At 53.1% G+C, this 24515-nt stretch overlaps 9 protein-coding genes across 9 annotated transcripts; 6 read left to right on the top strand and 3 right to left on the bottom strand.

The window, feature by feature from the left end:
• Window positions 1-4787: 4787 nt before the first annotated feature.
• TRIREDRAFT_54242 (glycoside hydrolase family 55) lies at window positions 4788-7335 on the top strand (the record flags this gene model as incomplete). The annotated part of the gene is made up of 5 exons (XM_006961740.1): window positions 4788-5124; window positions 5184-5372; window positions 5435-5523; window positions 5594-5714; window positions 5777-7335. 5 exons carry the CDS (start codon window positions 4788-4790, stop codon window positions 7333-7335), a joined length of 2295 nt encoding a protein of 764 aa, XP_006961802.1.
• A 257-nt stretch (window positions 7336-7592) lies between these two features.
• On the bottom strand, window positions 7593-8607 carry TRIREDRAFT_71399 (glycoside hydrolase family 16; the record flags this gene model as incomplete). Its single annotated transcript, XM_006961280.2, has 2 exons — window positions 7593-8244; window positions 8327-8607. 2 exons carry the CDS (start codon window positions 8605-8607, stop codon window positions 7593-7595), a joined length of 933 nt encoding a protein of 310 aa, XP_006961342.1.
• A 1707-nt stretch (window positions 8608-10314) lies between these two features.
• Window positions 10315-10565, top strand: TRIREDRAFT_103028 (uncharacterized protein; the record flags this gene model as incomplete). Its single annotated transcript, XM_006961739.1, has 1 exon — window positions 10315-10565. A coding segment is annotated over one exon (251 nt), but the record flags the coding sequence as incomplete, so codon positions are not given.
• Window positions 10564-11241, top strand: TRIREDRAFT_54554 (uncharacterized protein; the record flags this gene model as incomplete). The annotated part of the gene is made up of 1 exon (XM_006961738.1): window positions 10564-11241. A coding segment is annotated over one exon (678 nt), but the record flags the coding sequence as incomplete, so codon positions are not given.
• A 1326-nt stretch (window positions 11242-12567) lies between these two features.
• Window positions 12568-13296, top strand: TRIREDRAFT_53259 (uncharacterized protein; the record flags this gene model as incomplete). Its single annotated transcript, XM_006961737.1, has 3 exons — window positions 12568-12720; window positions 12781-12903; window positions 12979-13296. The coding sequence occupies 3 exons, from the start codon at window positions 12568-12570 to the stop codon at window positions 13294-13296; spliced, it is 594 nt and encodes a 197-aa protein (XP_006961799.1).
• Window positions 13297-13806: 510 nt separating this feature from the next.
• Window positions 13807-15162, bottom strand: TRIREDRAFT_54564 (proline dehydrogenase-like protein; the record flags this gene model as incomplete). The annotated part of the gene is made up of 2 exons (XM_006961279.1): window positions 13807-14623; window positions 14708-15162. 2 exons carry the CDS (start codon window positions 15160-15162, stop codon window positions 13807-13809), a joined length of 1272 nt encoding a protein of 423 aa, XP_006961341.1.
• Window positions 15163-17188: 2026 nt separating this feature from the next.
• Window positions 17189-17963, bottom strand: TRIREDRAFT_33067 (uncharacterized protein; the record flags this gene model as incomplete). Its single annotated transcript, XM_006960968.1, has 2 exons — window positions 17189-17316; window positions 17585-17963. Coding segments are annotated over 2 exons (507 nt in total), but the record flags the coding sequence as incomplete, so codon positions are not given.
• A 565-nt stretch (window positions 17964-18528) lies between these two features.
• Window positions 18529-19018, top strand: TRIREDRAFT_103023 (uncharacterized protein; the record flags this gene model as incomplete). The annotated part of the gene is made up of 2 exons (XM_006961736.1): window positions 18529-18531; window positions 18587-19018. The coding sequence occupies 2 exons, from the start codon at window positions 18529-18531 to the stop codon at window positions 19016-19018; spliced, it is 435 nt and encodes a 144-aa protein (XP_006961798.1).
• Window positions 19019-22588: 3570 nt separating this feature from the next.
• On the top strand, window positions 22589-23835 carry TRIREDRAFT_44290 (uncharacterized protein). The gene is made up of 3 exons (XM_006961027.1): window positions 22589-22752; window positions 22831-22929; window positions 23017-23835. The coding sequence occupies exons 1-3, from the start codon at window positions 22686-22688 to the stop codon at window positions 23751-23753; spliced, it is 903 nt and encodes a 300-aa protein (XP_006961089.1). The 5' UTR covers window positions 22589-22685; the 3' UTR covers window positions 23754-23835.
• The last annotated feature ends 680 nt before the right edge of the window (window positions 23836-24515 follow it).

Below are 24515 nucleotides of genomic sequence, written 5' to 3'. Positions count from 1 at the left end.
CGTGCTCGCTCGACAGGTTGCAAATACAGAGGAGGAGAAGGGTGACTTGGTAGCTGATACTGAAGCCCGATGGACAGGTGGTGAACGGAAATCTAGAACAGCTTAGAGTCTATGGAGCATGAACATTTCACAATGATCACCGGGTGGCGCAGATTTACATGTCCAGCCCTTTATATCATCCAACATGCGCCCTACCGACCGTCTTCCGCTCCTCCCGACGACCAGCCACAGCTGCTACTGGCGGGTGACGCATCCATCTCACTACAGTACGGATCAGTCGGCGTTTGCCGCAAGGGGCTCACTCAGCATATGATTTGCAAATCTTGCTAGGATGGTTCGAGAATTGATTCTGGCCCGCAAAAATCGCTATTGAATAAGACAGCTCAAGCTCGAGCAATGACTACCTAGTATGTAATCACTTACCAACGGATCGCCGTGTGTTTTACAAGCACAGCTTGCACGCGCCCTGTTGTTTGTTCCCCTCACTCTACCCTTGCCTGTCAAAATCGGTGGTCTGGATAATGACGTCGTCAGAGACCCAGTTTAACCTAAGAGCTGAACCATCAGAAACGGCATACATACAGTTGAGAATAGAGCGTTTAGACCATCCCCGTCACCGAGGGGCATTCAACTAGGTATGGCATGGTGCAGCACGAGGAATGATGCTGCATATTGAAATGAGCGAGTGGAATCAGCGCTCCGATGAACATTCAAAGTTTCATGGCTCCGGAACCATCTTTGGTGTCCAGCCTGGATCTCCAAATTTCATCGTAAAGAGGTGGCTCTTCTCAGTCTTACCAACCAAGATATTGACGGGATCGAGTCTGGTCGTACCCAGTGCCTGTGCCACATGAGCGGACAGAGTAGGCCACTTATCGCTGAAGTCGAATCTCCTACTCAGAACAGGCACGCCTCGGACTCCATATCTGCCATCGAGGTGGACAAGCTGAAGATGAGGAGCTTTCTCCGCAATTGGATGACGAACGTGTGCCGCCGTCACTGCAGAAACGAGACTTAAAAGGCACTGGCTGCTATCCCACCTCTCACTATGTTACGCAAGCGACGTTCTCTTCTACAACACGGCCGGCGAACACTTCTCACGCAGCATGGACGGCCAAAATCCGCGCCAACGGCGAAGCCAGCGCCTCATTGAGTCCTCTCAGAAGACATTCCAGGCGGCGAATGGCCTTGGTCTCCCAGCGCAGAAGGATTTCGCATGTCTCATACTGACTTTGCCAAATGGGATTCTCCTGGAGATAAACGCGCATCTAGAATTACCATGGCAAATGTCTTTCGCGTTAACCTGCAAGCACCTCAAGGAAACTATCTGTTTTCAAGAGGCGCTGCTACGTTCTGAAGAAAAGGATCTGGCTGTTTTCTTGTCAACATGGTTGAGGAATACCCCTGGCAAATATTCCTGCTTCTGCTACAACCAAATCCGCTCCTTAAACCCCGGACATGGTTGGGATGGCCATGATCACGAAGGGGCTGTTGGCGCCTTCAGGAACTTGTACTGGGAGAACCATGGAACTACACAATTGGGGCATATCGTTGAGTTCACAAAGGCGCATCACGCATGTATAAAACTTCACGACATCCATTTCATGAAAGCTTACCTGGTCATGAACTGCCAGCGATATGGCGCCAATCACGGGATGCCACTCGAAAGTCTAGAGTATTCAGCAACACTGGACCAAGAGATGGTATTGAGCTCTGGACCTGACGGCTTTCGGACCATGTTTGTCCCGCGTAACGAGATATTTCACTCGACTATGGGACTTAGACCAAGGGAAGGAAATGGTTAGAGGCTCTCATTCCAATCAATTCCCAAGATTTAGGTGACAGACTTTACGTGTCCCGCACCTTTATTAATCATCGGCCCACTCAATGCAGCGTTGATCACGGCTGTTGGCCCCAGAATCTGTCAACACTTGAGATGCCAAGTGTCCCCTCCATGTAACCCAGAATGCCGGCATAGCCGCCTCCGTCTTCAACGTCGTTGGCGTTCTGGTGGATGGTGACAGCGGCTCGAGGACACTACCGTTCACGTCTGTTCTGCAGTGCAAGAAGCGCTGTGCGATTTGGCTTGGCCCGAGTTTAAGCATTTGAAGCCAGAGGGTAGATGTCTCTTATGCGACACCCATCATGAGATGAGTTGCACACACGACAAGGCAAGGCAAGAGGGGACCTTCAGCCTTACCACTTACCACTCTCTTGGGCCATGTCGATCTCCCGATGATGGATTATGGGCCTCTTTCACTCAAGTACCAGATCTCCTTCTAGGTCCTCAGGTCATCGGGCTGAACTTCAACTGTCGTTTCAACCCAGAGCCTCCTAACCCCGAGCTAGAAGTGTTGAAATCTCGCCATCTCCAGTTTGATGGTGGAGGATCCCGCTGGTTATGGCACAGACGAGCATAAGCCCAAGTCCAAGCGGCCTTTCCTGATTGCAAGTGGATTCCCAATGAGACAGTTTTGGTTGGTCTTCCAAGGTAAATTTTTGACTCTTCTTGAACTATGTCTGTTCCTACCTTTCTCACAACTCTTTGACAGGGTTCTGTAGGGGATGTGGTTATCGTTTGGGCGCTATCGTAACCCTTTCCCCCCCTTGACGTTACGATTTCTCTTTGCTAGTAAGGGCTTTTCGGTCTTACGGCATGGTGTGAACTTGTTTCCCAGGCCTGTGCGGTGATAGTATGGCCAAGAAGCTCGCCAATGTACCGGTTGAGGCCAATATACTGTTGTCCACTGGATGTCAGTGAACACAGCTCTTGGCAGAGCAGTGACTCGAAGCCCCCCTTCATAGTGTGACAAGCCATTTACAATGTACTCTACTTTGGTTTGCACCATGGAAGAAGAGCTCGTGGCCCGGCAAATGGAGGTTCGTGGATATTCCAGATAATTGGCTGACACTAATGGTGACACCCTTCCTTTTTCCTGAGGGTACGCGCCTAAAGTCTGACTTACATGATGGTCAACAGCAAGTCAGATGTCACATATGTCGCCGAACCGCGCTCAGGCAATCGATCTCATGGGACGCTGAGAGTCACGCGCCTGATGACTTCGGCAGCTTAGAACCTTCGGGCTGATATGTACTATTACGTGCATGCGCATGCCAGCATCCAGCTGTTAAGTTTATGCTTAAAGGTTGGTAGCCTTGTTCGAGAAAATCCTTGTAGCCGACATCCATGAAGTGGGAATCAATGGTTGAGACCCGACAATCAAGTAGGGATGGTTTACGGCTGATACCAACATCATCGACTCATGATTCAGCGTGAGAGCGTCACTGGGTGATTTTGTAAGTGCTGATGCGAGGGATGTTAGCATGATATTGGGACGGTGATCCCGTTAAGCTACGATGTCGATAGAGGAGCATCGAATGGGATTGTGAGATTGCAAATTTCTTCCTTCACTTGCTCTTTAGCAAAATCACTAGCAGCCAATTGGGGAGGGCCCAACCAGCTCAAGATAAGCACTGGTACCTTCATAGGATTCAAGGCTGCAGCAGCTCATCGTAAGACCCTCCAAGGTGCAGTAGCGCCTACTATATTTCTTACCGCCCGAGATATCATACTATCTCATGATGACTCCCATGAAGATTACTGCATGCTTGTGACACGCAGACCCAAGTCTGCCTCCATGGGACGTAAGGCAGATGAGAAAGGCGCTGAGGAAGTTTGCCATTTGCTGTCTGCCACTGATGTCTCACTCAGTTGTTGTTTTGGGTAGCTGGTCATTTATTAGTCTTGGGTCCAGACCAGGGGGGCTTGCAGGAGAAACCCCACTAACACGACCCCTTGATATCACTCTCCCACGTGAAAACGGCGTGCTCCATTGCAGTGGCAGTTGGGTCGATTTCTATCTGGACCATGTACAACTTCAATCCACCAAGCATTAGGTATATCATTGCAAAATTAGAGAGCGCCAATACTGGAGTGACATCAAATGACATTAAATGATCTCATTGAGTGACAACGCCAGTTCTTACTCGACAACGTGGGATGAACCCACCAATGACCACTTTAGTAGATGGCTCTCTGCGGGGACGCGATCCGTATAGGAAGCAGCAACAGCACGAGTAGGAAGCTGGTTTGATGTTTCAATGCGTCAACTTGCCGGATTCCCGTGGAGTGGTGCCTATTTTTCCGTGGTCGACCAATGCTTACAGCAACTCCGCACAGCTTGAAACTTCACTTTATATACGAGGCTCCAGCGCCGAAATGTCCTTCTTCCCGATTGAGCTGACGGCGCCCCCGTTTGGCTGTCCTATTAGTTGGAACCCCTACGCTAGGATTGGAAGGCGGGATGGCTTGCTCGGCCCGATGCCACCTTGGGCCGCCCTTCTTAGGAATCTCTTTTGTCTTCTCTGCGGTCAGCTGCTTGTTCCAGCGGCTCTCCAGCGGGCAAACAGCTGCCTTTACAGCTCTCGCACGTATGGAGACGTGGATACGTAAGTTTCGTAGCGCTGTACTGGGTGTTTGTGTCGGCAGGGAACCTGCAAGGATCCCCAGGTCGAGTATGAAGTAAGACCTCCATTGTTGACCCAGCGAACCAGCGATAGGGATCGGAAAACGGTACTAAGCGTCGGCTTTTGTCGTCAATGCTAATAACGTGGCCCTGCAATCTAATGTCCACCAAGGTCTCGGATGAAACAGAATATATAAAGGGACGATCTGTGCCTACCTTAGGATGGCGCGCCTGACACTCCGTAGAGAGACCAGACCTTGCAGTTCGGCTCCCAGACGATTCCTCGACTTCTAGGAAGGGCGTTGATCATCGTTGTCGATAATGAGGTCCTTTTCCCTTCTAGGCTCCCTGAGCCTGTTGACGTCCCTCTCGTGGGCTCTGCCTACCGAGGGCGTCATTTCTAAGCTGGAAGGCAGACAGAGTGGCTCGTCATGGTTTTTGCCAAACATTGACCACACGACGGGTGCCGTCCGAGGTTACGTGCCCAACCTGTTCAACAGCGCCGGGCAGCAGAACTTTACGTACCCCGTCTACAAGACTGTGGCCTCTGGCGACTCGGCAGGCTTCGTCAACGCTCTGTACTCTGATGGACCCAGCGGTGGTCAAAGAGACAACTGCTATCTGGCTGGAGAGCCCCGTGTCATCTATCTCCCCCCAGGTGAGTTGATGAATTGCTGCCCACGTGTTTGCACCATTGCTCTAACACCTTGGCTGCAGGAACTTACACCGTCTCAAGCACCATCTTCTTTGACACGGACACTGTCATTATTGGCGATGCTGCCAACCCTCCCACCATCAAGGCTGCTGCTGGCTTCAACGGTGACTACCTGATTGTGGGTGGTCAGGGCGATGGCGACAGCCACCCTTGCGGCGGCTCTGGTGGTGAAACTCACTTTTCGGTCATGAGTAAGTCCATCTTCTCGAGCAACTCTTATCAGTACGCTATGGCTAACTCGCCGTCCCTTCAGTCAAGAACGTCATTTTGGACACGACTGCCAATGCTGGCTCCTCTGGCTTTACTGCTCTCAGCTGGGCTGTGGCCCAGAACTGCGCTCTGGTAAGTTGACGCTTGGCGTACCAAGTAGACAGAAGTCCAAGTCATACTAACGTGACCGATGTCTTGCTAGGTCAATGTTAAAATCAACATGCCCCAGGGCGTCCACACTGGTATGCTCGTCAGCGGTGGATCTACCATCTCCATCTCCGACGTCTCCTTCAACTTCGGTAACATCGGTCTGCACTGGAACGGTAAGCATCCCCTTGGCAGTCACAGACGGAGTTCATCCATTTGGTTCTGACTTCTTGCATAGGTCACCAGCAGGGTCAGATCAAGGGCATGACCTTCACCGACTGCACCAACGGCATCTTCATCGACAGCGGCTTCACCATTAGCATCTTTGCCCCGACCTGCAACACTGTCGGCCGTTGCATCGTCCTCAACTCCGGCAATGCCTGGGTTGCCGTCATTGACGGCCAGAGCATCAACTCTGGTGACTTCTTCACCAGCAACGTCGGCTTCCCCAACTTCATGCTCGAGAACATCTCCAAGGACACGACCAATTCCAACATGGTCGTCGTCGGTGGCAATGTCAAGGTCGGCGGCTCAACCAGCCTGGGCACCTACGTCTATGGAAACACCCGTGGCGCCAACCCCGTGTACCAGACGAACCCGACGTCCCAGCCCGTGAACAGGCCTGCTGCGCTTGCTCCTGGCGGCCGATACCCCGTCATCAACGCCCCTCAGTATGCCGACAAGACCGTTGCCAACGTTGTCAACCTGAAGGACCCCAACCAGAACGGTGGACACACCCTCCAGGGCGATGGCTTCACCGACGACACTGCCGCCCTCCAGGGTGCTCTCAACACCGCCGCCAGCCAGGGCAAGATCGCCTACCTGCCCTTCGGCATCTACATCGTCAAGTCGACCATCACCATCCCTCCCGGAACTGAGCTGTATGGTGAGGCTTGGTCTACCATTTCCGGATCCGGCAGTGCTTTCTCGTCCGAGACCAACCCGACTCCCGTTGTCCAGATCGGCGCGACCCCCGGCCAGAAGGGCGTGGCTCACGTCCAGGACATCCGCTTCACCGTCAACGAGGCTCTCCCCGGTGCCATCCTCCTCCGAATCAACATGGCTGGCAACAACCCTGGTGATGTCGCAGTCTTCAACTCTCTCAACACCATTGGCGGTACCCGTGACACCTCCATCAGCTGCAGCAGCGAGTCCAACTGCCGGGCTGCCTACCTCGGCCTCCACCTTGCCGCCGGTTCTTCTGCCTACATCGACAACTTCTGGTCCTGGGTTGCTGACCACGCGACCGACCAGAGCGGCAAGGGCACCCGCACCGCCGTCAAGGGCGGAGTGCTCGTCGAGGCTACCGCGGGCACCTGGTTGACTGGTCTCGGCTCCGAGCACAACTGGCTGTACCAGCTGTCCTTCCACAACGCCGCCAACGTCTTCATTTCCCTCTTCCAGAGCGAGACCAACTACAACCAGGGTAACAACGGTGCTCCACTGCCCGGCACGCCTTTCGATGCTACCTCCATTGACCCCAACTTCTCGTGGTGCAGCGGCGGCGACACCGTGTGCCGCATGGGCCTTGCTCAATACTACACTGGCAGCAACAGCAACATCTTCCACTATGCTGCTGGTAGCTGGAACTTCATCGGCCTGACCAAGGTCAACCAGGGACTGATGAACTTCATCCAGAGCACTATCAGCAACGCTCACCTGTACGGCTTTACCAGCGGACCCAACACCGGCGAGACCATGAGGCTGCCCAACGGTGTCGAGTTCGGCAACGGTGGCAATGATGGATATGGTGGATCCTGGGGAACCCTGATTGCTAACATTGCCAGCCAGTCCTAGGTCGGTTGATGCGTGCTTTTGGAGGCTTGATTTACAATGACTGGGGTGAAGATGGCAAAAAGAAAGCACTTACGAGCCGTAAGGTGCTGGTTGTATATAGCCTGTGAACAGTATCCAAATGCAAGTACAATGCAAGTAAAATTAGCCAAACTTGGCCCGGCTCCATAAGATGTGTGGCTCGTATCAACAAAAGAGTCTCTCTGCGCATAGCGAATTACTACCGTGTGTTCGATGGGCAAACCCAACAAGTTCACTCATCAGTACGTATTGCCCAAGGACACTGATGGATGTTGCCAATCCTGCTCAAACCTGCCCCATCCTCCATATTCTAGCTCACTCAGCAATGCCAAATTATAGACGACCATGTCATAGTATCCATCGTGAGGCTGCTTGCCGCCGCAGACGTTCCCTCCCATGGCCACGTTCAGCAGGATGGTCATATCTCGAAGAGGTCGCGTGCCACTGGGAACCTCGGCCTTCATCACCGGTCTTCCATCAATGTACCAGACCATTCTCCCCTGACCTGGCACGCCGTTCGGTTGGTCCCAAGCAAAGTCATACCGGACAGGACGACAGTGCATATCCGGAATTCGGGTGCCCAGGACTCGATGCTTTTGCGGCTCATGATGGAACCCCCAGTGGAGGCACGTCCGGTTCTCTCGGTCCCCGTTCCAGGTCTCTGCAATGTCAATCTCACCGTCGGTCGGCCAGGAAAAGGGCTCTCGAGGTAGAAGCCAAAAGGCAGGCCAAATGCCTTCAGCACAGGGGGAGAGGATCGTGGCTGTCAGAACCCCTCTGTCGCGGGCCAGGGTCTGTTTGCTGACAAGGCGAGCTGACGTGTACCGCTGTTCCGGTGAAGGCGCAGAATTCCTGGCAATGGCTCGGAGGACGAGCATCCCTTCAGGCGTACTACACAGCACCATTTAGAACCTGCCGCTCCCACTCATTCTGCGAAGGCATCCGCGCCTCTATGCGTTTAGCCTAGACCTACTGGAAAGAATTTTGCGAGTCTGCTGTGTAAAACTCCAGCTCCTGGTTCCCCCAACCATCCGGCCCGTTGCCTAGCTTGGCCTCCCACTCGTGATTGATGGGAACATTGGGATGGAATTGCGGCTTCCAGTATACTTGTCCACGAAACGGCGGCTCGATGGGCGGATGAGGCGGCACAGGAGGAGGCTGTGATGCCGGTGCCGATGCCGAATCAGGCTTTGGTTCGGCAATGATTTGACTCAGCTCTTGTTTGAACTTTTTGAGATGATTCTTCCACGGCATATTGGCAAAGAGTAGACGGATGAATGTAGACCGTGCAGTGATGATACGGTCATGCCTAAGGTACCTCGTTTGGGCTGCACGGTGATTATCGCTCAGCCCTTGGCATTACTATGTCGTCACCTGACAGTCAGCGAGTAGATCACGTCACAGGTATGCGGAGTGAAGGAAAACCATGGACATACGGACAATCGCGGCGATGAGATTCCATCGATGTCTCGAGAATCGGTCGCCCAAAATGAATCAATTAAAAACAATTGAAGCTACAGATGGTACCAATAACTCGGCTGTCCACTCTCATACTGCTACCAGGCACCATGTATATGGCATGAGTTGAGCTCCAGGGCTCGCGCCAGCTTACAGCTCGGTGTTGTGTTGCATAAGGCAATCATGATAGGTGGTCGACTACGTCCGAATCATAGACATATAGGTATTTAAAGGCTTGAAACCTGTAACAATCTTCTGAGGTGCGCTTGGTGTTACTCGCGAACTGCTGCAGGTTTCGTTCCGGAGCACGCAGCACAAATGGTATCACTTGTGTGTCTCTGCACTCGACTCACCGACCTTTTGGGGCGGTTGCACTCATATTTCGCGTGCAGCAGAAACAGTCCGTATCACTTTGAGGGCTCAATTGCTGGGACGGTCATTCTTACCTCGCTTTGGCTTCAAGCTCCCATTCATGGACACTACCTAGGTAGGTACTTGCAGGCAGTTGATTCGAGACTGTTTGTCCGGGACATGACCTCGCGGGTAGGGTGGCTGCAGTTCTCCTGCATCTTCCGGGGCCATCAAACGGCATCTCACTGGCTGCAGCTGGCGAGCAACAATGTGTTCCGATGGCTGCGTGCAGTTCGGAATGGTAAGGTACATGTGGTATTCGCCGATGAGCTACGGCGCATCGCGGAGAAGCATGTGAATTGGCGGATGCGATTGGTCATCCAATGTCTCAACCTAAAGTGCATGCAGCTGCCCTTTTGTTGGTTTCAGATGCATCATTTACACCAGCAGGCGGCATCTCGTCACCCGGCGTTCACGCTCGATACAATTCACGCAGAGACACGAAAATCGAATTCATGAGAGTATGAGTTGTATGTGTTGGAACGGCTGCGATTGCATGGGCAGAAAAAGATCCTCTGCCTGGCTTTGAGCTGAGAAGATCCACAGCCAAACTTGTCCGAGAGGTAAGGTAAGCCAAGCATCAGCTACCTAGGTAGGTACCTACAGGTACCAGTTCAAGTATGGCGATAGCTCCCGTCGATTGTCAAGACTCAGCACTGGCCGACGGATACACAAGCAACAGGATAAAGCAGGTGCCAGTTCTTCCTTTCGGATCAATCATATGCATCATTTGGTGCCGCACGGGTGCGACTGTGAGAAATGTTCCGATCCTTTCGGTCGCTTCGGGGGATTATCACTTCGTAATACCATGCATGTCTTTTCTACACTGGTTAGGTGGTGCAGCAAGGACCATCAGCGGACATACAAAAGGCCCGGCGCGCAACCGGAGCGAGCCTCATTCAGATAGGTAGCCCAGTCGGAGTTGGCTGACTTTTTTTTTTACCATCATTCCTTCGCACTTCTTCCTCCCGCCACCACCACCGCTCTTCGACTCTCAATCGTCGCCAATTGTCGTCGCAGCCCTCTCATAGACCGTTTCCCATCACCAGAAACCGACCCTCGCAGCTGCGACAGCGCTTCGATCCTGCGCAAATGGCTCCTCCGTCGCCCACCGGAGCCCGAGACTCGGCCGGCTCATCTGCCAGCGAGAAGCAGCGCAGCAGCAAGAAGCGCGGTTACAGCGACACCACGGGTCTCAACGGCGACAAACGCCATGTCGTGCGTCGCTCGAGCATCAGCAAGCCCGGACGGGATCAGCGCGACGAGCCCGTCATCAAGCACAAGCGGCGGAAGCGGCGCCAGGCGGGCGAGGAGGACGACAGTGCCATCGCCGAGGCTGCGACGTCCGTGTCGGCATCGCGGCAGGAGAGCCCCGTCATCGACTTTGACGGCCTCAGCAGGCCAAGCGTGGGAACACGCCAGCGCCTGGAAGAGTCGGCTGAGGAAAAGGCCGCGCGCCTCGAGCGCATGAAGGGCGCCGTCAAGACGCTGCTCGAGTGCGTCGGCGAGGATCCTGCGCGAGAGGGCCTGCTGGCCACGCCCGAGCGATATGCCAAGGCCATGATGACCTTCACGCAGGGCTACGAGCAGAACGTCTTCGACATCGTCAACGGCGCCATCTTTCAGGAGGGCCACTCTGAGATGGTTGTCGTCAAGAACATCGACATCTTCTCCCTCTGCGAGCACCACCTGGTGCCCTTCACCGGCAAGGTGCACATCGGCTACATCCCCAACAACGCCGTCATCGGCATCTCCAAGCTGCCGCGCATCGCCGACATGTTCTCCCGCCGCCTACAGATCCAAGAGCGCCTTACCAAGGAGATCGCCAACGCAATCTTCGACGTCCTGCGGCCCCAGGGCGTCGCTGTCGTCATAGAGTCCAGCCACCTGTGCATGGTGATGCGCGGTGTGCAGAAGACCAACAGCACCACAATCACCAGCTGCATGCTCGGATGCTTTGAGCGGAGGGAAAAGACGCGCAACGAATTCCTCAGCTTGATCAACGTGAACCGCCAATGAGGCTGGTTCCGCTTCTTCCCTCTAATTCCCTCTGCCTCCTAAAAAGCAAAACATCCAGTCTTGTATTCAACATTCTGCCCTTGGCCCCCTTGCGGTGAGCTTCCACTCTCATTCGTCTCCGTCGGCATATCTTCGTGTTTTTGGGTCGCATTGGTCCCGTGTATCGACCATGGTTTCTTGCTTTGGGTTTTCTTCTGTACTATCAACTTACTCTCGCGGATGAGTATCACGGCATCATTTAACAGGCCGCATGCATTTCATTTAGATTCAGTCAGCAATATATCACAACTAGTCTTCTTTGCCCCGGCCGTATAAACCAAATTAGAAGTATCAAGAGCAACAGGGAGATGCGTTCGAGGACTAATGGAAAGACAAACCATTCAATCGGTCGATCAATGACTAGAAATGGTTCGAATAAGTCTCTCCAACCTCTTAGACCTTTAAACCTCCCAGATGAGAAACACGCTGGATGTTCGAGACAGGCATGGCCGACAACTTTGTATGCACACAAGAGAAGTCGTCGGTCGACGCAGACAATAGCACATTCGGTCTGTGTCGACGGAATATGGCTGGCACAGAGCATCTGCATGCCAGCGGGCAGCTCCAGTGATCCCAGCAGAGAGGCCCATAGTCAAACCAGTTCACCCGCCCTGCCCAAAGAAACTTCGCATGGCAATTGAACAGCTGTCACCGCGGCAGTTTCTCTTCACACATTCAAATCAAACATTTGACTGTTTCTAACAATCACCTATTGCATTAAATCAGCTTTTGTCTTTTAGTTCCTCTCTTGCACATCCCAGTCTTGGGTATATAGGTAATTTCACTCCCTCATTCTTCACCGACACGGTAGGTTTCTTCTAAGGAACCGACATCAGGTTGGTATACATACAGGTACTATATGTAACGTTCGTACCTAAAAAAATAAACGAGCGATGCTAGAGGAGCAAGCAATATAAACATAATGAAGGGAGGAATTGAAATCATGGGAAAAAAGAAAAAAAAAAGAAAAAAAAAGACAAGCTGAAAAAAGCGCCAACGGGACAAAAGACATATACACACATTAGACCAACAAGAGCACCGGTTTGGTATGGCTTTTGGTGCCATGAATCGCACTTGTATGCACATTGTTGGTTTTCATGTGTGTGCATGTTTTCACTACATACCTTAGGTAGGTATGCCTGTTTTTCTGCGAACCGCTCGAGAAGATGGAGAGCGCGGGGTTTGGCGGGGCTGCGCAACATCCCACATTCCGATAAGATAAGCCTCAACTTTCCCTCTCTCCTCCATCATCGAAAAGTCCCATCACCTCACCACGACTCGCCCACGATGGCCTTCGAAATCGTCCAGCTCGAACACGTGCCGTCATCTTACCGCATCCACCTCGCCCTCTTTCGCAATGTAAAGAATGCCGGCTTCCTGCACCAGCAGCTCCTCGCGCGCAATGCCGACTTCGAATACGCCTTTATCGATGCGTCTACGGTATGGTGACTCGGAAGCTATAAATCGAATCCTGGACGCTGACTCTTGTCTGATCGGCAGATTGTTTCGCGCGTCCATCTTCTCTCCGCTGTGTTCAAGGCCGTCAACAGCTCCGTCAACGGCACGCTACGCACACCAAACGTCCACTCCGAAATCGTCGTGTCACTGAGCTCCTCCAGCAATGTGCGTGTTGAGTTTGCGCCGACGACGCCTCCTTCGTCGCCTCCAGCTTGCTGACGTTACAAACCAAATCTTTAGATCGCTGATGCATACCGCCGATTTGGCGTATCGCCATCTACATCCGACCTCTTCGTCGTCAAAGTCACCTTTCCCAGCAGCGCCACCCCCGAGCCTCCCTCCGCAGACTCCATCTCGCAGCACCTCACAGACAACGTTGAGGGAGACGCTGTCCCCGCCACCAATGAGACTATCCAGACGATTACCGACGTTCGAGCCGTGCGCAAGAGCTACAAGCTCAACGGCTTGGCGTGGTTGGACGCAATCAAGGACGAGTTGTTGAAGCGTCAAGAAATGGAGAGGCTCATCCTTGGAGGTATGGCGCTGCGGGGGGTGTGAGGAAAGGTATCATCACTGCCAGCAATGCCGAGGCATTCCCTACGATTTTTGGTGCAAAGACACTTGCGCTTCGCTGCTCTGAACACTAGGATGGAATATGAGGCCCTATCCCAAGGCTACGCCAGCATAATCATGCGAAAAGAGAGAGGAAGACGTAAAATCATATCAAAAGCGGGAGTGTGCATGCTAAAATAGCATTTCAAGGTGCATATATTTTGGGAGTTCATGGATTGGTCAAACAAGGTAAGTTGAATAATAAATAAATCTGTCGTCTTGTCTCTCGCCGGTTGTTCACGCCTTCTTCTCGCTAGATACTCTAGAACACGTTTCTATATACAATTTCTTAAAAGACCCAGACTTTCCAAAACTCCAGACTGTGCAGTATCGCAGGCAGCAATAACAGATACCGGCCTTGACCATTTGCAGGCAACTCTTCCAAACTCAAAAGATGCCGGACAAGAAAACACACATCCAACTTTATCCGCCCCTTAACTGCTTCGCTTCTTGAACTTAGGCCATGCCAACGGCGCTCTTGCATCGCCTGACGAGTTCTGCCCACATGGCGTCTCTTCCATTCCTTGTTCGCTGAACGGCGTCCTTGTTCTCCTGAGCGCGGCGCAGAAGGTACTTCATGCACTCGCCAGTTGTGCCCCAGACGAGGTACTTGTAAACGGGCAGCGGCCGAGCGTTGGCATTCTCCTTTTGCGCCGACTGGCTGGCCTCGACAAGCTCGCAGCTCACCTCATCCGCCATGCCCTGGAGCTGGGCAAAGGCAATGTCCGACTTGGCGCCACCGGCATCGCAAATGGCCCTGGCACGTCGCACAGATTCGACGTTGTGGGTGGCGAGCACAATGTGAACGTTGGGGAACTCGCCCTGTCCCTGAACGGTAGGGGACCACTGCCTCGTCAAGATGCTGGCTGCGATATTGTTGTAGCACGCATCCGTGTCCTCCTTGGTGTCGTGGAAGCACTCCCGCGGATCCGAGCCCAGGTAGGCACCACGCACCAGCTTGACGCCGAGGGTGAAGCCCTCTCTCTGCGCCTCGGCCAGGTGTCGCGAAACCACTGCAGGACAAGCCTTCTTGTACGCCTGGTACGTTCCATAGATGGTGGCGGTGTCCGGGGAGTCGTTGTACTTGCGTGCGAATTGCATGGTCCAGTCATCGATGCCATCCTGCAGCATGTCCTGCTCGGCGTCGAAGAGTAGACGCACTCCGCGGTCACGAGCGAGCTGGCAGATGGCATCAATGGACTCACTCAGATGCGGAGAAGGAGGGAGTCTGTTCTTGAGCTGATTGAGGGCCAGGCTTCCTGCACCGGTGAACCTAGGTACACCATAATAGTCAGTAATGATTCTCGCTGCTTTGACCTGGCATCAGAAAGGCCAGTGCGGGTAGATCAAGACTTACTTCAGAGCGACAAAATCACCAGGCTCGGCCAAGCGAACCGTCTCCAGGGTGCCGTCTCTCCATGGATTGATCTCCTTCTCAATATCGCGTGCCGTTTCCTGGCCCAGCTTGGCCGCACTCATGTCTCTGGCGTCAGAGCCCTCTAAGACAACCTCCTTGGCATACCCCAGAATGACGCCAGTGAAGCCGATGTTTTTCAGCCGCCGAATCGTCTCCCGGACCTCGACCGCATTCTCTCCAGCGCAAAACTGGGCGTAGAAGGACTTCTTCAAAAAGAACCTCAGGATTGGGTTTTTGTCTGGGTTCAGGATGGGGGATTTAGCGTGAGCCAGCGCCACCATGATACGCAGCGATGGTGGCAATAGGATTGGTGAAGACGAGACCACTGTCGTCGCCAGCGAGCGGAGGATCATGCTGAGAGGCAACACGGACAGCGGCGCCCGGCTGGGTTCCATGTTTTGCGGCGCCACGGGGGGCATGGAACCCGGCAGATCTGCGACGGTTGAAGTTCGTCGCTCGGAGGAGTGTATGTTGCGGCGTTGCTGCTGTTTCGGTGATGAGGAATCCAGGCTGAAAGAGCTGTGTCTGAGGAGGAGCCGTGATGATGAGAGCGAAGAGATGGTTAGAGGAGAAGAAAGGAGATTCCGGCGACCAGGCAGGCGAATCGCCCGTCGACCTGGAGCAGAAAGCATCATCGAGACGATAGGTATGCAGAGAGAGCGACGTTCTGCTGTGCTACAAGAGGTGAATGCCGATGGACAAAGTGATTCTCTGGGCAGCTTTTCTCGGCGGTTTGCCGTTCACACAGAATCAACTCTTGTCAGATCTGACGGGCTGTTCTGTTTATAAGACAAGGCTTGCTTCGGGACAGATAGATAAGCGATGCCGATAGCAAATAGAGTTGGCGTCTGGCAGCTACCCGCTTGGCTTGTATAAGGCGAACTTAATATTAGAGTACCCTTATCAAACAACCAGGTAGTACAAAGACATATGACGTAGCGCCGTCCTTGTGTGGTTCCAGGGAATGAGGGTGCAGAGGCAGAAGAAGAGGAGATAAGGCAAAGGTTGGTGAGGAGAATTGGGATGGATATATAGGGGGGCGTAAGGGAGAGGAATTCGAGATTGTTCCGTCAGGACAGGCACGAAGCGAACGACGCTATTCTATAAGAGCCTGGACCTGAGCCAAGCCCGGCAACTACGGGCAGCCGAAGAGAGGCGAGATCTAGTCTAAGTGCCTACATGCCTCCAGAGATGGGATGGATGCGATAGGACGGAGCCATGCGATAGGTTACTACCTACCTAGGATAAGAATGGGAGCAGGACTGCGAGCTCCGTTGCCGGTCATCGCGGATAGCGAAATTCAGTTCAGCAGGTACTCGATACTACAAAACAGTATAGAGCGGTACAGTATTTAGTGTCGATTGGCCGCCGTGCATGGCTCCAATCTAGCTAGAGGTAGAGGCATGGCTTGGGCTTCCCCGCAAATCTCCGTATCAGGCCGCGCGCAGGAGAGGAGAGAAACGGAGTCGAATCTATCTGACAACCCTTTTCGCCCTGTAGTCGGAGCATTTACGTCGATAAAAGCTGCCGGTGGTCATGCAGCAGCGCCTCCAGTCGGTTGACAAGAGGGGCGACAATATCCATGATGGAAAAAGCCATCACGTGGTGGCCCTTCATGGGGGGGAAGGTTGGGAATTTTGGAGATGGCCGCAGCCGAGAGTAGCCGCAGGCTAAAGAATTGGTGGAGATGCATTACGATGACACCAGCATTCAAAGGAGATGCACTGGAGATGGTCGGATCGGAGAGAGAATTCGAGAACTGTCGTTGACCGATGGCTTGCCCCCCACGCTCTGCCCCGGCTTGCTTCGTCTTTTGCATCTGTACTGTACAAAGTGCATGGATCCTGAAGCAAGGCATGGCAAGAACCAGCCGAAAATTCTATTACAGTACAAGACCCCCAATACGGGGGTTTGTTTCTCGATGGCATGCATGGTATCCTCGAGTGAACTCGCACTGCATCTCCATCACGCATGCATCTATAGACAATGGCCAATCGCCGATTTTTGCCCTCCTCGTCCTCCTCTTGCATCAATGACATGACGGAAAATCCCCCCACGACACTACCAGGTTAACCGTCGTGGGCAGCACGGTTTCCATCAGGGTTCCCTACGGTCTGTACAGACGACCCAGGCATCTGGGAGAGGAGCAGTCTTTTCGCCAATGGCGTGCCGGAGACCTGCTGGCTGAGCAGCCCTGTAGACTTACACTTGCCCATGCTGGATTGGGGCCAGCTGCATCCGTTGCTGTCCAGTGATGGCTGTGCGTGTTACCGTGGCCGCTCTCTGTCTGCTGATTCATGTTCAAAGCAGAATGACACCATCTCCACCGTCGTCAATCAAAGCAGCGGCTGCTCACGGCGCTCGTTGTTGGTCACTGGCATCGCCGTCGCCTTCGCGTGACCGAGAGCCAAACCGACGTCGGATCATCTCCACATAGCCAATCGGTCTGCCGCGGGCTAAGCCCACCAAATCCTGGACGCCTCCATACGCCAGTCCAAATACAAGCCCGTACTTTGCGGTGCGCGCAGCGGTCGAAAGCGAGAATCGATCTGTAATACCCCCAATGCCGGCCGAGGACCGGCTTTCCATTAGCTAATAGTGCCCAAAGTATTCGTTCTGCCCATGTCGGGGTACTTTCTGTCTTCTTCTCGTGATCCCGACACTTGCCAGTAGCGTGGGGAAACAAGCTCAAAGCCGGCGAAACCCCTGGCTAGTTGTGGTGCCATGTATTCACCTCTGGCGGAATGTGAAGAATTTGCGAAACAAGGGTCCAACCAGAAAGAGAGTGTAGATGGGTAATTGTTGAAAAGAACTTACGCCAGAGAGAAAAAGCGCCAGCGACGGTCAGCGTCGCAATGACTGTCGAAAACATGTCGCTGCTCCCCCGATAGCGGTCCACGGTGCTCTCCAGCGAGAGAGCCACCAGGCTCCAGATGCCCGTCTTGAAGCCCATGCGGAAGCCCTCGCGGATGCCACCCTGCATGGCGTGGTAGTTCTTGGACTTGTGATAGAGGTACCATCCGGCCGTCGTGTCAGGCATCTTGTGAGCATGTTCTGCCCGGAACCGCAGCTGTGCCATCTGGCCGCCCTGGAGAGCTCCGAGAGAGAATCCGACCATGCTGGAAGCCACGGATCCGAGCAGCAACCGGGTAGGCGTCATTATGGACAGTCGTGGGTGCGATTCGGCTGGGAAGACGGGCTGGCTGGCGGGAGCCGATCGGGCGCTGAGGAAGACCTCCTCATTGCGTGCGCTTCTCGTCATGATGAAGGATGCAAGGTCTTGGGGTGTCGTAAGCTGTGGTGAGCGTGATCCCGTTCAATGAGCGGATGCGATAGGCCTAGTCAGTGAAAGCAGCGTCGACTTCTGTAAACGACGGGGGAGTTGCTGCTCCGACTTGGTGCGCTATGTCGACTGCACCATGTTGTGTAAGCATGTCTGTCGAGCAACAAATGAAGCTATCCCCAGTAGTAGCCACATGCAAGCTGGCTTATCTCAGCATCTGCTCCCCCGTATCGCATGTTTTTCCGGCTGCTAAACCACTTAACGCGTGCTCACGTGGTCGCGCGCCTCAGAAATCGTGGGGCAGTGCTGCTGCACTTACCTGCCCGCAAACGAGTTCAGAGTGAAGAAACACATCGCAATTATTTTCATTCAAGCTCTTAATACACGGCAAATATCGATAGCCTTCGAGTTAGTCGAGGCAATTTGACTGAGTATTGTCTGCGCCCGTCTGTGCGACAGCAGAGTCCGTCACCCCAGTATGGTAAGTTCATCCCCTCTCTGACAGACAAGAGCGCTGAAGGCTCACTCTCACACAGCCAACTCAGGTCGACGATGCGCACATCTCCGTGCGCTTCAAGTACGGCATTCACACCATCTTCCTCTTCATCGACTCACTAGCCCCCTTCTCCTCCGTCACACAAGAGCTGCTGGCCGTTCTCAAGGAGAGATACCCCGATGGCTTGACCAAGTCAACCTCTTCGCCCGATGAGAAAACGCAGGTGCCAGATGACGCAAACGTAATTTATGGAGTTCTGCGTGCGCCCGCCGATCCGTCTAAAGGGTGGAAGCCGCTGAACATTGGCCAAGACGCCTCAAATACTCCCACCAAGTGCGGGCTTAAGGACAACAGCATTGTCGCTTTTGCATTTGCGCCTACAGATGGAGAGGAGACCGGGCTTGAAGAGGCAGGGGGTGTTGTTTTCGAGGTTGAGTGGCCGCAGGAGGATGAGGCACTTTATGAGCAGTGACCTTGGAACTCGGCTTCATCCGCTAGTACTTCGTCGGACACTTAGGTATTCAGGAAAGAGGGCTTCCCGATATACCAAAAACATACCTACGCGGCTCTCCCCTGCGACTTTTCCATGACTCTTGAAGACGAAGAGATGGCAAAAGCCGATATCAGCGTCCATTGGGGTTTCCAAGAAAAGAGGGTCTCAAGCTTCTTTGTCAACGCGATGGCCATATTCAGTATTAACACCCTGCCGAGATCGTGTTGACGTATGGGGAACTTCCTTCCCCGATTGACATCGACATTTCCTATCATCTTTGGCATCTGTAATCACTTCTCTTGTTGAAGGCTTACATGCATGGTCATTCTGAGGGTGCAAGATGTAGATTTTGTGTAAATGGACAATATCTCCTCCGCTTCAGAAGACATCCACCCCCCCCCTCGCCACTTATGGTTGGGGCCCCTCTGCGGCGCAAAGCAGCAAAAGGAAAACTCGAGATGGAAGAAATTAACTGTTGATACCTCTGACTTCAAATTCTCAGCGCCAGACCAACCATACCCACCTCTGAAACAATGATCATGAGTCTGAATTCACTATCCCTATACACCGCACGGTGAAGGCTCGGGAGAGAGGTGCATACGTTTATATCTCACAAGCTGTCGTCGTCGTCGAGGTCTGCGTGACCGTCGAAGTAGTCACGACGGGCTTGCCCGCTAAGGGAGCGCCTGCGACTTTGGTGATTGTGACGGTTGGAGAAACGGTGACAGTCCTGACAGATGTAACGGTCGAGGTGGGTAAGCTGAGGCATGAACATGCCTTGGTAATGTCGAGGGCTGGATACTCGGTGATGAGGTCAGGAATCGGAGGGAGATCTCTGGCACCAGGGTGAAGATGACGGTTGAATGGAGTTAGACTGGTTATGCAAGAACTAATGGTAGTTGTTCTGTGACGTCTTTGTGGTTAGACTAGGTAACTGATAGTGAAGTGAATCCACTTGAGTCGATGACATTGTGGCAAACATACGTAGTGGTGAGGCTTGTGATGGTGGGTAGGACAGAGTCGGAGTTGGCAGTCGTGATTGTAACGGTAGTTGGCCTCACAATCGTGGTTGTACTCGTCTTGACGACGCTTGGGAGAGGGACCACGGCCTATGCACATCAGTAAGTGATTGCGGCGACATCTTGAGGCATCGGGCGACACCAACAGCGCAGTAAGCCACAGCTACAGGATCTCCAATGAGAAGCCCGACAATCACTTGCACAGCAAGGCAGCTAGCCGGGTCTACAATACCAGGCACCAGTTGAGGCGCCGGAGATGCAACAGTTGCAGAGGAGAACGCCAAGGCCAAGGTGGCCAACGAAGAGAATGAACATTTCATGGTGCCAATACTTGAACTCCTCACTTCACAATGAGGAACGAATGCCAGTCGCGCATGCATTGATGTATGTCAGACGGTCAGCGATCCCAGCTTATATACCTGAACTTGCCCTCCCTCTGTTTCCTCATTCTTGCGGCTACCTTCCTTGTTAGTTCCTCAGCATATCATGTCTTAGTAGTTCATGAAACATCAAGATGGTTCGCTGTCTACCTAGGTGTAACTGGCACATCTGTGTCATGGCCAGCACACCACAACGGTCCGATACGCCGCTCCTCCGCAACATGTAAGGGGGCTCTCGCGTTGAGCTTGACTAGGCGCTTTTCTTGACCAAATTCCGTTTTCTTGGACGAAGGATGAGGTCGCAAGGCAATCGTTGAGCCACACAGGAAAGCTCCCCGGGCTCGTGAACATCGGACAGGGCATGACTATACCAAGGCGATAGGAGATGCATCAGATTCTTCTCGACAGCCATTTGTTAGTCGAAGGTTCCTCTGAGTACCTTAAGTTTGTTCGTTCCCATGAACTGGTCTGTGAAGGGCTCTGATGAGTTTACCCAATGATAAGCTCACCTCTTCTGCAGGGAAGGACCGCTTTCTGCACGTTGGTGATTTTCTAGACACAGCCCATGTCCATGTGTCTAAGTCCATTGACTCACATGGCACAAACCGGCCTTTACTGTCGGAATTTGCGTGTACTTCGTGCGTAGATGGCGTTATTCCAGTACGGCTCGGAATTGCGGAGGCTTCCACGACACGAGGCTTTTCGTCGCGGGTATCTTGAATTGAAGAGAAATGTCACGATGTTTCTCCTCTATGTATACTAGTTGGTAAGCATGATGAGTCGTTGTCAAGTTATTGGAAAAGTGCCGTAGGCGCTGGACGATGCCATATTCCCCGAAGGACGGGTTAGCCGCGCTGCTCACTAGGTGTTGACGATACCAAACGTGTGCATAGTCTTGAACGCACATGCTACTACACGCGGGAAGAAAGTGCATGGTATGGACCTGTAAGGAGAACTACCTTAGGCACACTGGGCCACCAGTTTCTTCGCGAAGCCGCGGAACAGCCTGAACACTTTTAAGACAGGGTTTCTCCCTTGCATATGAAGCAGCATCGCAGCCTGGCCTCAGCTCAGTCGGCGGGTGGCTCCGCATATTGAGACATTATCTACAGCGCGATGCCCCCTCATGCACTCTGGTGGTCATCGCGCGAGGCAGAGTGTCGAATGTGCGGGAGTAATACACAGCGCCAGTCCCCTCTCTCATGAAATGTTAGCCAGCAGCCGTTTAGTCTGCCCGACGCTTTGTTAACGTCGTTTTTCTACTCAAACCCTTCGTTAGCTTTTGCCAGTGACTCTCAGTCGTCGACAGAAGCGGGTGGGATACAATTGTGACATTTGTCTACTACCTCTTTGATAGATGTGTAGTATGGGCGTCGATTGCTCGGTCCATCCTCCATGTACTGTACAGGTAGAGAAGGCCAGATGAACTTTGGATGCTAGCGATTGATAGGTGACATAGAAGCGATGTAGTCCTCTCTGGCCAGGCTTCATCACAACTGCGACTTCTAGAATCAATAAGGCGCGCCATCAATACCTATCCACTTGCGGTGAAGGCGCGGATATTGGAGGCTTGCGTGTGCAATTGGCACTTTTGCCCAGTCGTTAACCAAACTCCAACCAGGCCATTCGACAAAACTTCCAAGCAGGAATGCTTTTATTAGTTTTCTCTCCTGTTCATTTATCCCATCCAGATCTCAAACGTCTAGACCTGCATGCATGGAACCTCTCGCGGTCTTCAGTATCTCTAGCAACGGCAACGTGCCAATTAATTCCAGACGTCCCAGGGTAAGGCCGGCATATGTGAGGAAGGAAGAGGCGGCAATCTATCAACGTGATGAGTGTGGTGCAGAGATACCAACCATCGAGTTCTGGCAGTACAAATAGGATGATCAACATGATGGATAACAGAAGCGTTTCATGATTGATGTCTATTTGTGAAGCTGATATTGCCCGGGGAAGACAGTGTTGGCACCTTGAGGCCGTCGCAAGTAATACAGGTACCAAATTGCTGCGAGGTCTCGGCCTCCCGAAACTTTACCCGGCCTTCAACCGACCAACTTATCAAGACCCGTGAGCTACGGCCAGTGAAGCTTCAACCATCAAACACTCAACGCCAAACTTCCCATTCAATCGCAGCCTTTCGCCGTCGCCTTCCCCCCCTGTCCAACACCCGAGCCAGTCTCCCGAGAGGAACGCGCACGCGACCCGTCGAGCCTTCATTACCGATTCCCAGGGCAGCACAGCAAGATGGGCAAGAAGAAGCGCGGCCATCCCGACGTCGAGGAAATCCTCGCGCGACCATGGTGTTATTACTGTGCGTACACGATCCTGTCCATCTGTGCAATCTGCATCGCGTCAGTTGCCCCATCACTAACCGTTGTTATATCAATAGGCGAACGTGACTTTGAAGATCTCAAGCTCCTCATCTCCCACCAAAAAGCCAAGCACTTCAAATGCGACCGATGTGGCCGTCGACTGAATACTGCAGGAGGTACGTCTGGGAACATGCAAGCCTGAAGCGGACATAATTATCCGGAGCAAGGAGAAGAGAATGTGCTAATGAGCGGCGCTTTCTTAGGTCTCTCCGTCCATCTGAACCAGGTCCACAAGGAGACGCTCAGCCAAGTCGAAAATGCGTTACCCAACAGACAGGGATTGGAGGTCGAGATTTTCGGCATGGAGGGAATTCCACAGGAGGTGCTTGAGCAACACCGAAATCGCATCATTCAAAATTTCTATCAGGCGCAGGAAGACCGCAGAATCGCGACCGGCAACCCCCCACCTGGCCAGTCGAAGAATCCAAGAAAGAAGATCAAGATCGAGACGGCGGAAGAACTTCTCAAGAGATTTGCCGAGTATCGCGCTCAGCGAAAAGCGGGAGTGACAACCGGCGGCGCGATGGAGGGAGTCGTCCAGACAAATGCCCCCTTCCCGCAGCAAGCTTTCAACCAGCCTGGCTTCCCCAGTCAGCAACCGGCTTACGGCTATCCTGCAGACAATCTTGCGGCACGGCCTCCGTCAAACCTGGCCGGTGCCCCGGGCTTGCCCCAACGACCATCACAGCCCGGCTTCTGGGGTGGCTCAGCGCAGGCTGCAGCTACCGGCGATGAGATTGATCAACTGATTCGCATGGCTGAAGCCGGCGTCAAGCCACAGAAGAGGCCAGACGAAGGCGAGGAAGCGGGCGAGGGAACCAAGACCAAGAAAGAAAAGGACAAGAAGGGTCGGATGGTGTACGATGATGCAGAGTTCAGTCCCGAGGAGAAGATGGCGGCTCTCCCTCGCTATGCGTATATACCGCCAGTCGGAGCTTGATATTCGATAGCAACAGATCTTACCATTGGATGCGTTGGGCAACAGGGAAGACTCGTTCAGGACGGGCAAGATGTACACGGACTGCACAATTGTTCGTTTTGCACTTGATGGTTGAGGCACTTTCACAAGGGTTGGCGTCAGGGATTGTGTATGCATAATACAGAGGAAATTCACACTGCTACGGATCACATCCACGCAATTCAGCGTTGGCAGATCTGACGTGGGGGCAGATCTGATATCTCTCCTCCCACGATGATACTGCATGTTGTTGGGTGCCCTGTTTCTGAGATGAGCGAACCACCCGGAGTGACACTCCTATTCCATAGAGGCACCCGAGATTTCGACGTGTTTGTTTGTCTTCTGTGACGGTGACCCGAATATCTAGAGACTATCTGGTGTTGTGCGTCAGAATCACAAACTCCCCTAGAGGTGAAGCGAGTCAATAAGGTAGATACTAATAGCGGTGCTCCCTTCACGTCAAAAAAAAGGTATTATGGTATTTTGTATGCTACCCTTCTGCTCGATCAACGTGAATGGCGCGACGCTGTTTCTTTGCCCCCCCACGTACCCTATGCTGGTCATGTCAGACTCAATTGGCTATTGGGCTAGGATCTGTGAACGTGAAAGGAGGAAGAGGTAGTTACGCGGTCAGCTCTGAAGCCAATCAACCTCAAGGCACCTCGTCACCGACTCTAGCGACTGCCGGCCTTCACCTTCAGTTCCACCGGTTGAAACCCAAAATGACATGGAAATCATACACGT

This window comes from Trichoderma reesei, assembly GCF_000167675.1.
Source record: "Trichoderma reesei QM6a unplaced genomic scaffold TRIREscaffold_1, whole genome shotgun sequence".
Lineage (NCBI taxonomy): Eukaryota > Fungi > Ascomycota > Sordariomycetes > Hypocreales > Hypocreaceae > Trichoderma > Trichoderma reesei.
The sequence above is the reverse complement of the archived record's forward strand: the minus strand, read 5'-3'. Positions and strand labels throughout refer to the sequence as shown.

What these genes read in the sequence shown, in the direction of transcription:
- TRIREDRAFT_44290 (XM_006961027.1), top strand. Translation starts at nt 22,686, where the DNA reads ATGGGCAAGAAGAAGCGCGGCCATCCCGACGTCGAGGAAATCCTCGCG. An exon ending in GCGACCATGGTGTTATTACT is followed by an intron (nt 22,753 to 22,830) that starts GTGCGTACACGA and finishes TTATATCAATAG; the next exon opens with GCGAACGTGACTTTGAAGAT. An exon ending in TCGACTGAATACTGCAGGAG is followed by an intron (nt 22,930 to 23,016) that starts GTACGTCTGGGA and finishes GCGCTTTCTTAG; the next exon opens with GTCTCTCCGTCCATCTGAAC.